The sequence below is a fragment of the Drosophila nasuta genome, chromosome 3, assembly GCF_023558535.2.
Source record: "Drosophila nasuta strain 15112-1781.00 chromosome 3, ASM2355853v1, whole genome shotgun sequence".
In the NCBI taxonomy this organism is placed as follows: domain Eukaryota; kingdom Metazoa; phylum Arthropoda; class Insecta; order Diptera; family Drosophilidae; genus Drosophila; species Drosophila nasuta.
This window is the reverse complement of record NC_083457.1, coordinates 34,249,659-34,266,655: the sequence shown is the minus strand read 5'-3', so window position 1 is coordinate 34,266,655 and position 16,997 is coordinate 34,249,659. Positions and strand designations below refer to the sequence as shown.

General features: G+C 36.1%; 1 protein-coding gene across 4 annotated transcripts in view; it reads left to right on the top strand.

Moving 5' to 3' along the window:
* The first annotated feature begins 18 nt into the window (after nt 1-18).
* LOC132790634 (rab11 family-interacting protein 3) overlaps nt 19-16,997 on the top strand; it is a 50,816-nt gene continuing 33,837 nt past the window's right edge. For 2 of the 4 annotated variants that reach the window (XM_060799243.1, XM_060799242.1), the window contains exons 1-5: nt 19-731; nt 12,582-12,741; nt 12,813-13,107; nt 13,174-13,242; nt 14,364-14,408. In XM_060799243.1, coding sequence (XP_060655226.1) covers nt 12,609-12,741; nt 12,813-13,107; nt 13,174-13,242; nt 14,364-14,408 — 542 coding nt within the window. In that variant the 5' untranslated portion in view covers nt 19-731; nt 12,582-12,608. The remainder of the gene's footprint in view (nt 732-12,581; nt 12,742-12,812; nt 13,108-13,173; nt 13,243-14,363; nt 14,409-16,997) is intronic. The other 2 variants (XM_060799244.1, XM_060799245.1) reach the window with 2 other exon arrangements.

Genomic DNA, 16,997 nt, shown 5'->3' with positions numbered 1-16,997 from the left:
ATGAATTGTTTGCTAGTTTCGTTGAATTGTGCGATTCGGTCGGATGTGCGCGCGCTTTTCTTCGACGTTCTTGCGTTTCGTTTCGTCGCTCTAACTTACCTGTATATTCGTATGTGTGTGTGTCTCTGCGTGTGTATGTGTTTGTGCAGCCAGCAAATCAAAACCTAATCAAAGTATGCAAATGCGTTGCCAACGTTACGCACGCGTAGTAAATACAGCTAAATAAAAAAACCCCAAATTGTGTCTGTTTGTGTGTGCGTGTTTCATTTGAAAAGCCGCAAAGCGTAAAAAGCATCAACATCACCCTCATGACCCGAGTGAAAGTGCAACAAATATTCCAACTAAATCAAAGCTTACACCTTTATTTTTTGGCCTTGTCCACACAACAAAGCAAACAAAACAAGTACATAACAGCAAAATTAAAACATAATTAAGAGCAAAATATAGCCGTAATAAAAGAATCACTTGGACTACCTGTTGTCTAAGAAGTTCGTTGGACGCAGCGGAAAACAGAAGCAGAAGAAGCGCAGCAGCAGTGGATTACAAAAAAAAAAAGAGGTGCGCAACAATAACACGAATAACAAGCGGGAAGAAGCAGAAAAATCTAACTGTTGCGTCTCTCGCTTCTTCGTTTGTGTGCGTCTGTTTATGAGTTTGTGTGCGTGAAGTGCATTTAAAATATTTAGTTAATTGCGCTACGCTCAAATATTTTGCCCAACAGTTCTAAACAGGTGCGTTTTGTGTTATTTTTTGTTCTTTAACTGTTTTACATCATTTGGGGAACAACAGTTGGTGGCCGTTACACACATACAAATGCACATATGCTTGTGTTTGCATGGCTGTGTTTGTAAATGCTCATTAGCATTTTTGGGGACTGTCAAACTGTTACCCAAGGCAAAATAAAGAGCTGTTATTAAATTGGATGTTAAATATGTGTTATCAAGTTTAATAAATGAAATATGATATTAATGTTGTTAGCATGCACAGTCATTTGTCTTGGTTTTTGTTGACACGCAATACTTATTATTATTGATTCTCAAACTGTAAGCGCAGTTGTCAGTGGTTGAAGCAGCATTGCTGTCTAAGCTTTTGTTTTTACTTTTTTGTGGTGTACGCGCAATTAAGCAAATTACTTGTTGTAGTTGTAGTTGTAACATTTGCACCAATGCGAAATTCCCATTTCGTTTGCTGTTGTTTTTTTCAGTTGCCGTGCCAGTTGGCGCCATCGCCAACGACGCTTTTTGCTTGGTTTATTGTTTTCTTTGGTTTAGTTTTTTGTGTTTTTGCGTTTTAGCCATTTTTACCCTCTGATAATAGCTAGAGAAAGGGTATTATAGACTGCTAAAAATAGAGAACAAGTGGAAATTATATGCAGCATCCTTACAGTGCACTGCTTGCAAGCAGGTCTCCGCCTCTGCATAATACCGCTTATTCACTCACACTCACTGCAGGGTATCTATTCACACACACACACGTACTTACAAATAGGAAGCTTTGCTGTTGCTTTTAATCCATTTGCTGTAATTGCAACCAAGCAGTGCACGCAAGAGCGCTACCAAGAGAGCGCGACAACCAGAATGAGAGCAAAGGAGCATTGAGAGCATGCACAAGTGTTTCCGGCTCTTGTTGTTGTAACTATGGCCACCTGCCCCGGCATAAATGCAACAGGAAGCCAGTCAGTCTATATGAAAAAAAAAACTGAAGCGACATTAGACACTCGAAGCAGCCACGATGTTTTTTTTGGTTTTTTCGGTAATGCGAAACCCACTCAAAGATGCAGCAGCAGCTGCTCTCTGCTCTTTACGCTCTTTTGCTTCTTCTTTTGCTTTTGCATTGCATCACACGCGTATGGATTTTATTTCCTATTTTCTTGTGTGTGTTTTTTTTGCATTTTCCATACGTATGGTAATTTGATAGTTTTCTTCATTTCGCCCAAGTCCATTTGGCCCCTATTAACATTGCTTAGCGCTCTAAAATTACAACAGCCATAGCAGTCCCCCCTGTTCCTGTCTTTCTCTTGCCACCCACCTTGTTTTACCACCACTCTATTGGCATCTCCCTCACTCGTTTAGCTGTCTAATGGTTCTGCTTTGCAATGCACTTTGCATATGCCCAAAAATATGCATTGTTGCTGTTGTCGGGCCTTGGCACAGTTATGTGGCTTGGCCACGTTTTGTTTGCTGTTGTTGTGTCTTTAACTTGTTTGTCTTCTGGTTTATGCCTGAAGTATTTTACTGCAATTGCAGTTTTGGGGTTCTATGTTCGGCATGACCTGTTCCTACACGGTTTCAGCAGCACTAACGAGCTGCAAAGTGTCAAAATGCATAACAGGTTTGAGCAGCGCTTTGAAGCTGCTAAGTTGCTTGAGAGTTGTTCAGAGGAGGTTTAAGAAGCACTGGCAACGGGATTAAATACTCGTTTTTATTTATTTTAATAATCTTTATTTAAGAAAAATACGTATACTTAGGTGTACGTGAATTTATATTACAAAAATAAAAGTTATAGAGAATTTAAGTTTTTCTATTTAATTTAAAGATAAAGTTGAACATAGTAAGGAACATTATATAAATGATTTTACAAAAAATAAACTGTAAATATTGCTTTAATATACTGTTTCAAGTATTTTGTTTTTTTAAGTATTATAAGCCTAGAAATATATTAAATATTATATATGCAGCTTATAAGTTTCAGCTAGTCTCCATAAATAACAATTCTTCAATACATTACCAAAGTTTCTCAGAAGTAAATTAACAAACAATTCTTTAGTACAATTTTTTGCAAATGCAAACGAATTTCCATTAAAAAAATACAACTTGTATAAAGCCGCTAATTAATGCATAAAAGCAACGATATAACAATGATACTATATAAAAAAAAAGCTGCAGCTAAATATAAAATTACAGATTTGAACTTCAATTCGATTCAAGGCAAACGAGTCGAAATGATTTTGTTGTTTTAGCTTTTTACTTATTTTTTCTGGTTTTTTGTTGTTGTGTTTTTTTTGTTTATAACCGAGAACTCGCGCCAGTTGTTTTGTTATTTTCGTTGCCATAAGCAGAAGAAGAATGAGATGAGAAAAGAGCGAGATAAGTGAAATAAACAAAAAAGAAGCTAAAAAAGCTGCCTATCGACTTTTGTTAGACAGATGATGACATCGTCAATTGATTTATAATTGGTTGAGAATTGAAGTGCAGTCGTCATCAAAGTGGGTCAAATGCATTTACCACCTGCCGCCGTTGCATGCACCACCAAATTGAGGTGCAATTGAAATGGGAATGTAGAGAGGAAGGGAGGGAGGGGGGAATGCGATTGGTCATTGGAACAACGCATATGTTTGTAATTAGTCAGGGAAACTCCCCGCTCTTCCCTCGCCAAGTCTGGCGACACTTTTCTCGCTCGTCTCTTTTTGAAGGCAACCGCTTTCTGGCCTAAGTAAATACAATTGCGGTGACTGAAAAGTCTGTAAACACACGCGGTACAAAAAAAACAGAGAACTCATAGAGAGGGACTCTCAAAAGTACTGCAACGACTTTAAACAGGTGGCGACTACTTTGTTGTTGTTTATAAACGAATGTTTCTAGATATATGTACATTGTATTTATTTTTATGTTTTTGTTCTGTCATGTGCGGCGAGCGTCGCACGCAGTTCTGTAATGTATCTTTCAGATACAAGTACGTGAGCCGCAGACTTCCGCATCTCCTTTTGATTACAAATATCTCAGCATTCTAGATGCCTGTGCGTTTGTTCCCGTCAATCTAATAAAAATTCTCCTGCACCATTCCAGCTGCAATTGTCATGAGGGGAATTGCTTTTTTAAGACATTATAATTACTTTGCATTGCTTCTAATTTCACTGAGCTGCAACGATTGTGGGTCAACAGCAGTTTACAACTTCATTTTTTGGCATAAATAGAACTCTTTCTTCGGCACAAAGTTGTGTACTTTTCGCTTTTGAAGTTTCAACTGGTTGTTGGATTATTAATTTACTTCTGGATATGCAATTTATAGCCTTGCATACCCTGTAAAATGTACCTAACAAATAGTTGTTTTTACTTAAGAACTCTATCTTTACTTTGAAGTTCCCCATTGTGTTTTGAAGTGCATTTTATTTTGCATTTCAAGTCAAACACGGAGTTGGTGTTCAAAATTGAACTTGGTTTCACTTTTAGTAAAGAACTTCACTTGACTTTGGATCTATTTTCTATGAACTAGAATAAACCCTGTGAAATGTATATATTGTTATTATTATTGAAATAATGCATACAATTTCTAAATAAAATTAATTTCTAAATCTAAAAATATATTAAATGTCATGTCTAAACTTTCTTTTTACTTTTCTCAAAAAACTACTCTTGCTTTTGAATGTGTTTTCTTCATTCATTCACTTCTGGCAAACAATTTAAATCCTTCTTGTTCGTTGTCTAACATTTTATTTTTATTTGAACGTTGATTTCTAGTTTTGATTTGTCAAAATTTATGATATTTACTCTAACGAATTTTCTAAATTCGTATTAATTAAAGTGCCAGTCTCAAATGTTTTAAATTTCACAACTATAAATATATTTTTATTGCATTTTTAATAATTCTATTTCTTTTCAAAAGAAACCTTGAATATGTTGCTCATTATTTCCTCAATAAATTGACTTTGATATCCTTCCGCTAAGTATTGGCTTAAAAGAGTGACCTTTGGTCGTCGTTGCCTCAACTGTCGACTCGATTTAGCCATTTATTTGCTGAGCTGCATCCAATTTAACATCTCCTAGTCGAGCACTCTCGTCTGCAACAATCTTGCTATGCAACTGAGTACTTAAAAGCGATGTGGCAGAGTTGAAGAAGTATGCTTGCTGCCTGCCCCAACAACAACTTCGACTGCCTCATTATTCATTCAGCAAAGGCAGTCGGCCAAGTAGAATATATGTATGTGTTTTCTTTTTTGGCTTCCGCTTGAGTGTGTAGGCCTCAAGAATTTTAAACCTGCTGCATGTTGACAACAAGGAAGAGGGGAGAGGAGTGAGGTTGGGCTACGAGGCTGGGCTACAAATTAGCGGGAACTGCCAGCGAGGCATCCACGATCCAAAAAATATAGCAACTCTCTCGAGGTGCAGACAGTTTTTCGAGATGCATAAAAATAAAATATGTCAAAGCGTCGCAAATGGGATTTGCTCTGGTATTTTAGGAGTAGTATGTAGTAGAAGGCGGGCGAATTTTCCGTGCAGAGTGCGTTGAGGAAAATCTTAATTGAATTTTCACACTACAATTTACACATTTGCTTTGGGAGGGCCTTTTTTGTGCCCTTCATCTGGCTAAATTATTGCCATTTTCATTCGTATTTTGACCCAATTTGTCAAACAATTTGTCGCCCAAAATAAAAGAAAAAAGTTGTCAACTTCAAACTGTAAATGAATTTCAAGTTCCCAAAAAAAATAAAAAAAAAAACTTTAGAAACTTTGCTACAGTTTTCCCACAGTTTGTATTGTCATTCGGTTGTGTTTTTGTGCATTTTCCACACGTTTTTCATCCTCCACCCAGTGACCCAATTCTTCACATTTGATTCTTCACTTTCAAGTGTCGCAATGCATTTTCTCATTTTCTCTTTTCATTTGGTTTTCATGTTCTTGTTGTTGCACAATTAATCAATATTGTCTTAATCTATTTGGTCTCTGATTCTTTTCGACTTTTGTCTATTTTTTTATGGGGGGCGTTTGTTTTTTTCCCCTCCTACCATTATTTGTTTAATGGGGGGCGTTCTGAAGGGCCATTAAATAAGCTTTAATGTTGTTTGTTATGGTGATTTTTTGTTTCCTTATCAATTTCCTCAATTTGAACGCTATTGAGATGAAAACTTGTATAATTGTTAACTGATTTATTTTGCACTTATCCCACAAATTTTCTTGAAATCCGCTAAATGATTTTCATTTTATAAACAGTTTAACTTTTTAATCGTACTGTTTGCAATCTTTATAAGTTCTTTGTTGTTTTTTTATTTTTACTTAGTGCAAAAGTATGCAAGTATTTGCAGTAAAATCACGTAGCCAGTTCCAAGTGCAATGCAGTTAGTTATAATTAATGTATTTGAACGTAAAACACGTTTTTTTTTTACAGTCACAAACTCTTCAGAACTCGATTAGTTGTTTTAGCTATTGCATAAGTGGGATGCTAACGGTTGAGCATTTGTCCAACAAATTTCTACAATATTTTTAAACCAAATTTATCTTATCGGCAGTTTTTATCTCTCTCTTTATGGACCGGCTGTTGAAGCACTCAGCAAAATATCTCGCCAACTGTGCGCATCTTGAGCAGGTAGAAACCAGAGAAAGAAAAAAGGTTTCTCAGAGTGCGAGAGAACATCCCACTCTTTTGGCAGAGAATTTCAATAGGATTCTCTATGATACTCTCTGGCATTTGCTTCGCATGAATTATGCACTAGAGTTATTCCAATCCCATTTCAATCTCGACGCAACCAAAGCGAATCGCGTGTGCCATGCCACATGTTGTTCTTCTAGTTGCTGTTGCCACATTGGTCTCTTTCGCTTGCCTCCTCTTGCTTGTGGCACTTGAGAGAGTTACATGACCAAACTTGGCTGCCCGCTCGATTGTTCGCCAGAGACCAGAGTTCGTGTGGTTTCATAATACCATCGCATTACACGTATTATATGCCAGTTTATGCCCGAGGAATGAATGATATATGTACACATGTATAGCCAGCCATGTGACTGATCATAGCTGGTAGGCTCATTAAAATGCCAGACCAGCTGACAGTTAATTGCAGACATTCTTCTCAGCGTCAACTGGGCCAAAAATATACAAATTTTCAATTGTCAACTCAAGTTGACGACAGAGAGCCAATGCTTTCATAAGTTGGAAAGGTTTAAGTTCATTTACTCAGTATTTTACTTAGTATTTTATATTCAAAATGGTCTTAGATATATTTTCTTTTTCTTTTCTTTGTTTGCACATTCGTAAACGTTTTACGATTATATTATTAAGAATATCAAATTAGAATACACATACAAATATGTCTCTTACCGAGAGCTACTGCTCTTATAAGTTAGTATTTTATTCAGTATTTCTTTTTCTTTTCTTTGTTTGCAAATTCTCAAACGTTTCACGTTTATATTCTCTGGAATATGGAATTAGAATACACATGTAAATATATAATTTACTTGAAACCATTTAAGAATCTTTATTCAGTATTCTGTTTTGTATTTTATATCCAATACGGTCTTACCAATATGTTCTTTCACTTTCCTTTGTTTGATCATTCGCAAACGTTTCATAAATCCATGCGAATTGAAAATTTACCTTAATCCAAAAACTTTAAAAACAGCTTTTGAAAGACATTTGCTTTAGATTTTATTTTCTCTTTCACCTTTTTTTAGTTTTATTATAAATATTATTCATTTATTTATTTTTCAACTTTTGGCTTTTGCATTTATGTATTTACAATTTTTTTATGGTATAAACTTTTAACTACTGCGACTTTTTGAAAGTTTGTTTTTCTTCAATTTGAAACTACATATTTTTATAGCTTGTTTTTCGATATCTTTTGACTCTGTTTGCATTAAACTTTTTATTACTTCGACATGTCAGAGAAAGTATGATTTGACCGGTTAGTTTTAAATGTATTTAGCAACACTTAAGGTATCAATATCTTTCAACATACAATCTTATTAGTAAATTGTTGTTTATTTTCCTCTTTGTAGGTAAGTTAGACACATTTATGCTTGTTATTAGCTCAACAACACATGTAATCCATAAGCACAGACTGCCTCAACTCCCTGTCATTTACTTCCTACACCTCTCTCTCTACTTTGCTCCCTTTTCTTTACAGTCTTCACAGCTGTTCGCAGTGTCATTTCGGAATAATCCAAAGAGATCGTTCAGCAGTTCACTTGATTAGTAAATTGACGCGTTTGCCCATCGTAAATTTGACATCATCCACTAAATGTACATATGTGTACATATATAGAGTATGTTCTCTCTCGACTTAATACACATGTATTTGTATATGTAGTACACTCGTTTTTCTCAATATTTATTGTGCTGTGCTGTGCCGGACAAGTTCAAGTTTGTGACTCATGTCAAAGTCACTGGGGGCAGCACCAGCAGCAATAGAGGCAACGGCAACGGCAGCTGCTCTATTGCTCCATTGAGTCTGTGGTCAGCAGTCGCCCATTTGGCTGGCTATAGTCTCGGATAACATCTAATAAGTAGCAAACGCCCCCACAAGCGAGTCGCTTTGTGCTATAATTAAAAATATATTGAGTTCTCTGGCATGTGCTCTTGATCTGTAGCATATGGCTAATGCTCTCAGTACAAGTATCAATGTGTTTCACGATGTAATCTGAAACTTAAATGGAGAATAATCTTGGAAAAGTCGTGCTCAACTGTAAGAAACATGTTATGAGAGCTTGTAAAGTGTATTTATTTTGTATTTACAAAACAGCTTAAAGCTCTTAACCAGATGATTTAAACAAGCTTTTCATATATATTGCATTTCATTGTCTTAATATTGAGAAGTAACATAGATTAATCTGCAGTAAAAATCGAATTATTCTATATAAAAATACCCCTCCATCTTTTAAATACCGTGTAAATATATTTAGACAGTCATATAGAAGCTTTACAAGATAATTTTAAGAAGCTTTTCTTACATATCTGATTTGTTTCTCTTAAGATTGCAATACTTAGTTGTGTATTAAACTGCAATTGTAAAAGTAAATTATTGTAGTGCTTAGAATATTTGACAGCTTACTTAACACATTTTAGTTAATAATATTCGTAACTTATTTAGGCTTTCGCCATAAATTTGTTTGTTAACCGACTGCGTCAATTCCGCTTAAATTCTAGTTGTTCTAGAGTACAGAATAGTTTGCAAAGCAGCTGCAGTGTGGAATGATTAAACAACTTGATTAATAGAGTTAAGTGGCTAGTAAAGCTTTTTCAATTAAAGCAACAGCTTAAAGCTCTTAGCAACAGTAATTTAATGATGCTTACGCTAATCACATTGTTCTCACAATAGGAGTTTTCTTTGTTTTCGCAAACTTTTCACACCGTTCTTTACTTTTATTGCGCACACTCATATCAGGTGCTGATGATAATGATGACGACGATGATGATGATAATGATGATGTTGGTGTTGATGGGTTGTGTGTTGGAGTTGTAAACAATGGAAAACCGTTCATGGGAAATACATTTATAATTATAGAAGCGGAGACGACAACAAAAACCTGCAAGCTTGCATGAAAAATGCATTACAAATCAGCGAATCAGCGAAGTGCAAGCAGAGGGAGCGATGTAGGAAGATGCTTGAGAATCGCCGTGAGGCATGACAGATAAATTTGATTCAGGCCCGCCCCATTCTCTATCTTTTCCCCTCCCTCTTTATTGCACTACAGCATCCTATGTGCCTTTGTGTAACTGTAAACGAAACGGTCTCTCTTTATTGTTGTTGTTGTTGCTCGTTGTGTTGTGGCGCAGGTTGCAATAACTGAAAATTTGGTTTTGTGGCTCGACCAGATGGCATCAAATTAAATTGGCATTATTATTAGCTGACACAGATGTTTTTTGGAGCTCACTGTAAAGTGATTGCCGAAATACTCTATTTTAAAGAAAAGATAATTTCAAAGAATAAATGCTGCACTTAATAAAATACGAAAATACGCAATAGAAACAGAAATAACTGAAAAGGTAATACAGAAATACTTTCCATACTTCTCAAGTCACAACAGCTGATCACATAAATTATTGCATAAGTAAACTAGTAATTACACTAGCTACAATATAAATAAAAATCTGATACTGAAATATTTTATTCTAAAAGCATAACAACTAAATTATTGAATATGAAAATAAATGAATTAGTAATTCTATTGAATATGAAGGGAGTAAAACTGATTGGAAACATATTTATTTTTTTGGATTCAATAGAAATTGAGTTAAATTCGTATTTTCAAGAAATAATACATAAATAAGAAGGAAAACGTAAAAAGATTCATCCAATTATACTCTATCTATTCTATTTTTTTCAAAGTAACAATATAAAAAATATGAAATATCTAAAAATGAAAAATTAAATTTAAATATTTAGTTAATGAATAAATAAACTCAACTAATAAAATAACATCACGATCAAGATACACTACAAGTCAGCAGTACCTCGCTGCGTGTAGGGTATATAAAAAGTGACAGGCAACTAACGTTGCTGTTGCTGTTGCGGTGCTATAGCAATCAGCTTTGACAGGGGGCAGAAGGGGCTGTCAAGCTCTCACACGCCCTCTTTCTTCTTGTTCGTTTGATTATGCATAGGAAAAGTCAATTGCATAAGTTTTTCGCCAACATTCCAGCATCGATTTTTCGTCGCTGCAGTTGTCGTCACGCCGACTCGACGATTGCCATTCGAGTTGAGACCCGATACGATAGGCGACGAGTTCATTGCCCTCGTCGAAGTAGCCTCCTTCTGTCGCTTCCCTCTCCTCCACCCACATTTACCTACGCCTTTTCGCTGTTTTGGTCAAATGTCAAAAGCATAAAAATAAAGTTACTCTGTTTGTTGTTTGCTTAAGTGTATTTGTTTATTGTTGCTTGTTTTGCTGCCATTGTTGCGATTGTTGTTTATGTTGTTGTAGTTGTTGTTGTTATTTTCTATTTGCTTTCGTTTTGAACTTCTGTCATGTAATAATCATTTTTCATTATTGCGCATTTTTCCAGTTGAAAACGTTTTGTGTAATTGCCGATATATAGTCAGATAATCAATATTTAATCACAGCTCTTTATGTATCCCCCATTATGACAAATTCCTATAATTGTGTATTTGCAATTGCTGCGTCTTTTATTTTATTGTTTACTCCGCGTATTAAAAGAGAAAAGAGTCACGCGATCAAGTTCAGCTGAGGTTGACAGAGATTTCTGTCAAATAAGAAAGTTACTCAACAGACCACAACAATATTAGATTGCAAAATATGATATTGCAAGTGTTCTTAAAGAAAGTATACAATACAGAAAATAATTATCTATTCTGATTGTATGATTAAGAAGAAGTAATTTCATTACAAATACAAAAATGTTTATTACTATTCGATTGTAAGAGCTATAGGTCATTGACCGAAATGAAAATTCTAATAAATAAATCAAGATTTTGAAAATATTTTACCCCGATTATCGAATTATCATATTTTTAAATGTTTGATTCATAGTTTAATAAATTCTAATATTTATGTTCAAAGATCATTATAATTTCTCATCAAAACATATAAAGGAAATATATGATTATCGATCCTCAATGAACAATAATTTCTTAAGCTAAACTTCCCATTTCCTATTTTCCCTAATAAGAAGGTTCTTCGCTAATTGTCGGCCATAAGTATATCCAATAATGGGCATTATCTTGCATACCCAAAAGCGACAATAACACTGACCCAATTCTCAGAACCAAACGTCAACCAATAGGCCATGACATATCAATCAATCATCAGAGCCAAACTCATACAATCAACCTACTATCTGACAATCGTACTCAATACTATTTATAGAGTTTCTTCTTCCCAATCATTCCACCAATTCGTCCGCCTATTTGCTTTCTTCGTAACGAAAGCGTGCGTAAGCCGAAAGTAGGTAAAGTTCTGCTGGGGATTGGAAAAGGAACTAACAACAATTATAAAGTAATTACGCACGCATATCGGGAGTGACAAATAGGCCGCTGGAAATGTCGCCTGACCGACCAGTGACTGAGCTCCTTTCCTTTTCCCCTCTGCAGCTAATTGCGGGGGATGTTGTAGCTTACTAGTAGCTGTCATGTTGTCAATGCTAATATCTGGGTACCAGGAAGTGACCACAACAAACCTCGACCCATTTGGGGAACTTGTTACGCTTTTGGTTGACCACTTCCGTTCGATTATTACCCTCTTTTTTATGGTTTACTATAGTTGGCATATTGCACCTGTTGCACTTACTATACGTACATACTTTCAATTTACGTTTCAGTTGAGCTGCACAACACCATTTTTTGTACAATCGATATATCTGTAATTACTTGACATGTGTTGGGAAATACCCGAAAGTTCTGTTATTGTTTTTAATAGTCGAATACTTTGACTTTGTAACTAAATTAGAAGTATCCATTGAAATTTTAAAGCCTTAAAGGTTCTTTAAAACCGTAATCTCATTGTTATTCTTTGTTGTTTATTAATCTAGAAAAGGGCTTCAATATTAAAAAATTACAAATGAAAGCTGAAATTAGAATACGATTTTAGAAAGAATTTAACTCCACTTTCCTCAGCTCAGCTCTCGAAATGCATTTCGTCTTTTCAATACTGAATAATAGATTGAAAATAAATGAATTGTATTTAATATTTAATAATGTCATGCCGGAATAGAAAGTGCTCTACATGCATGTCAGTCAAAGGGAGAGAATGCGCAAAATGAGATTGGGTGGGATTTTGAAGCACGTTGCACTTTTGTGGCCTCTTCGATTGCATGTGGCAAGTCGATTGACTGTCCTATTGACCTCTTTACAACTTTGCAAACTCACTGTTAGATAATGCAAGCAATAATGTTTCGCTTTTCTTCCATTTCGATTGCAGATTGCAGTGAGCGAGCGGTTCGACAGAATGGCGCCCATGCCACGCATTCAGTTGGCCAACAGCAATGCGGCAATCAAGGCCAGCACCAATAATTTTCTCTATGCGGAAACTGTTTCCGGCGACAGCAGCCCAACGCCCAGCAGTCCGCCTTCGAGCACAGGTAAGATACAATACCTTAACTATATATTAGATACATTCGTTAATGGGTATTCTCTTTGTCTTATCGACTAGCTGGCGTAGCCAAATCTCAGTGTTCGTCGCTGTCAGATGGTGAGTCCTTTGAGGGTTATGGCGAGAATGAATACAGCGGCCAATTGCGTGTGCCAGGCGGATCCCAAAGTAACAGCGGTGGCAGCCACAATAACAACAACAACAACAGCATCAGTGGTGGCAATGGAAGCTTATGCGTTAGCAATGGCAATGGTGTTGGCCACAGTGGGCACTCGAATGACGGCAATAACAATTTGAATGACAGCGCTGGCATTGAACTCGATCTGGCGCCGCATGTCTCATCATCGCCCAAGGAGTAAGTCGAACTCTTATTGCTGCACATTGAGTTTATTTATTGACTTATTCAACTTTTGTGTTGCAGTGACGAGGAGTTGAACATTATGCCCCGCGACAATTGGGCCAGACGCAGTCTGAGACGCACGCCTACAAGGTAAAGACAACAAAACAACAAACAAGTGGGAACTACTATATAAGGCCAACACGATCGGCAATTAGATATGGAAAGCACTGCATAAATTCGCATATACATACATATATGTGGTAGTAGAAACAAGTATTTATTATGTTGACACTGTGCACACACACACACGCATAATCAGTGTCTCCATTTTGACGTAATGCTCATAAAGTGACCAGTTGGCCGGAGATCATCAACTGCTTTCCGTCCGCCCGTCTGTCCGTCCGTCTGTTTCTGTAAAACTATTTGAATATTTAACCTTTTCTTTGTATGGCTCACATATCTCCATCTGTAGGTACACAAAATGTGCATACACGGCTTGAGAAACCAGTTTTGTTTTTTTTTTTTCTATGGGCCACTCTCTGCCTCTCTATCTGCCTATCACGATCTCTCTCTCTCTCTCTTTTTTGCCGCTCGTTTAGGCCGTGATTCATGCGTGCCTCAGACCAAAAATCGCAGTCGTGATCAGAGAGCGCTCATTGTTTCCGCTTAGTCGTCAACTCACCACAAGCTGTGAGCGAGAGTGGGAGAGAGACGAACTAAGGTGTGCTGTGTGGCTTGCTGTGGTGAACTGAAGATTCACCTGACAGCAGAGCATGGCTGCGCTCTTAAATCGTACCGTAGGCAAGCTGTGCTGTGATCAACCTTTTGCTTAGGTACAATCCATTAAGCGTTGCAGCAATAAGAATATGAAAATCTGGAATATAATATTACTTGATAGCTAAAAGAAAAGATTTGTAATAATGCTGATTTTAGAAAAGAAATGCAAGATAATTCTATATTTGTTTTCCAAAAATTAGTCTAGAACAAATTTTGTATTGCAAACCAATTTAGCATACAGTTTAATATATTATATCAACAAAAAAGCTTTGCAATACCAGAAGAAAAACATGAAAATGTGAAAACTAAATAGCTTTGCAGACAACAGTTATTGCAACACCAACTAAACTAAAACATCAAAATAGTGAGAGAGAAAACATATATAGTATTTTCATGTATATTCCTTTATTGAAACTTTGTGTCTTATGTCATAATTGATTTCCCCCATATACCGCAACTTATTCTCATTAAAATATCATATAAATTCTTTACAGCAATCCAGATAGTTTATCCCAGCGTCGTTGGGGCTCCATGAGACAGTAAGCAACAATTTCCATAATTCCTTTTGAGTTTCGCATTTTCATCTTCATAATTTGGCTTGCTTCTTTGGGTTATCATGTAGAGCTCTTCATATGAATCTAACTTTCGTCATTTCAATTGCTGCCCATCTGGTTGTGGTTTATTAATTATATAACAACTAGAATAAGCTGTAAATATGTACAAAAGTTAATGCATTTTAATACTTGAATAATCTGAATTTTAATCCAACACTTTTCTTCGCATATTTTTTTTCCATTTTCTCAGCTAATCTTTTGGGCTTGCTCGATATAATATTCAATTGACTTGTTTTCGTTTTTTCAAGTACATTCATAAATTTGTTGTGAATGTTTTCCGCTTTGCGACCCACAAAAATTAATGTTCGTGCTTGTTGTCATCAAATTGTACCATCTCAGCGAAAAAGAATTCTTGTTTGCGGTCGCATTTAATTGTCTAGTTCATGGTTGGATATAAATTCTAGAGATTAATAGTGCCAGATTAAAGATTAAGCAACTTCTCGACTGATTTTTCCTTGTTTCCTGTGTCGCCTTCTTTTTCGCTAAACTCTGTTCTGACTGAAGTCCGCTTCAAGTGAAAAGGTTGAAGGTACTCTTTAGAGTCTTGGGGTCTTCGGTTCGAGTTGACTTGGCTTACAAGTTTTGCAGACTTCTTTTTATCGCTTTTGTTGTTGCCTTTGTATTTTTGAATTATTTTGTTGGGGTTGTCATGCCGTTGGAATGCGCACAGCGAAAGAGAGTAAACTGGAGAGAAACAGAAACGGGTTTTACTTTTCGAGCTGCTGGCAAATTCAGTTAACTCTTGGTTTTCATCTTCATCTTGCTACAGAATTTAGGCCGCTATTTTGTCAAGCTACCACAATTGGCAATTGACCCAAAAGTGTTTTGCCAGCTGGTCAATGTAGTTTTTTTTCTTTTGTAATGCTTTTGCCGAGTGTTCGTGCAGCGTCAATTAGTGGTGGGAAATCTTGGCTAATTAGATGCAAACATTGCGCTGCAATCAGTTAAGGTTAAGTTAACCTTGATGTGCAAGTGTCTCGTAAATTGTTGGGGCTGCTGCTGTTGCTGCTATTGCCGCTGGGCTCTTGACTTTCCGGCCATTGCATCTATCGAGTTAACCAGCCAAGCACTTTTTATGCTGTGTTCCCAGCCAGCTTTAATTTGTCATGCAAATGTCTTTTGTTTTTCTTGGGAAAAGCTTGCTTCAAGTTTTTTTTCTTTTTTTTTGGTGGGTGATTCCCGTATTTACCTAATTCAATTTAAAATTTAACTTAATTCAATACCAAACTTAAAAAAACTGTTGCAAAACTAGTTTAAACGCGCCAGCGTTGCATGTCTTCCCTTAGAGTTGGAGTTGGGGCTGGAATTCTCGATGGTTGCAATTTCGGTGAGCCTGGAAGAATCCTGGTCGAAGTTGGAGGAATTGGTATTTCCGGAAAATCTGCCTGCACAGACATTTCCCGAACTGGAATTTCATCGCCATCCTCTTCAAATTCTCGACGTTCTTCGTGTTCTTTGATTACGGCATTCTCAATGTTTGTAAGTTTCCGGTCCATATTACGAATAATTTTCATCAGGGTGTTTTTCCCACCGATAAGGATCCGCTCATATTTTATCAATCCATAAGCGACAAACACAGAAAAAGCAAATACGATATAGAAAATCAAGGATTGCCAGGGCAAACCCTTCAAATATTCGAAGAACCAATCAACGAAACGCAACGAAGTTTTTTCGGTCTCATTTTTAGATGAAAACCATTTCTTTATAAATCCTTTCATTATTAAAAGTAATACTATTATATATCAAGTAACTAAAAGTATGAATGTTTTTGTGAGACTGAAAAACGTTCGATCAAATTGCTAAAGCAAAAGTCTACACTGGACGATGTTTGCTGCGATTGCTTTTCAACTTTGTAAAGTGACTTTAGTTTTCTTTCATGCCTACTTTTGTTTATGTATTTCTGAGGTTACAGCCCATCAATTAGACTTAAGGCTTAAATAATTGGCTCACGTTTTTACAGTTTTTTTTGGCAATTCTTCAGCATTTGGCAAAGTGTCAGCGGTTATTTGGCAGTTAGCGATTGCTGGTATCTATTGGATACACACAAAAGCAAATATGTACATATATTTGTGCACATTTGTTGTTGCCACATTAAAATATTCCATTTAGACTGCATTGTTTGTCTTGGCCGGGCAAATAGTTTTTAGCATCGAACCTGACGAACATCGAACTTGTTGCAAGTGCAGGGCAACAGTTTTGTTCGAAACCAAAGCAAACAACGAGCTGCCAGATTTCTTTAGTTTTGGGGAGTAAATGACAGCACTATTACTCATACTGATTTAATGGTTTACCAGAAAAAAAACTTGGTCATCTTGGCATTTGGTTTTGGTATATAATATTTAGAGCCATTTTCCATTAACCAGATGGTTCCAAAATAATAACTGTCAAGGGCTCGAAACAGTGTTAAAAATAAAAAGAATGTCAATTAGAGAAATAACTTGCTTTATCCCTATAGCATTGAATGTATAGGAAACTATACCGAAATGTAAAATAAACTTTTACTAAATACAATTT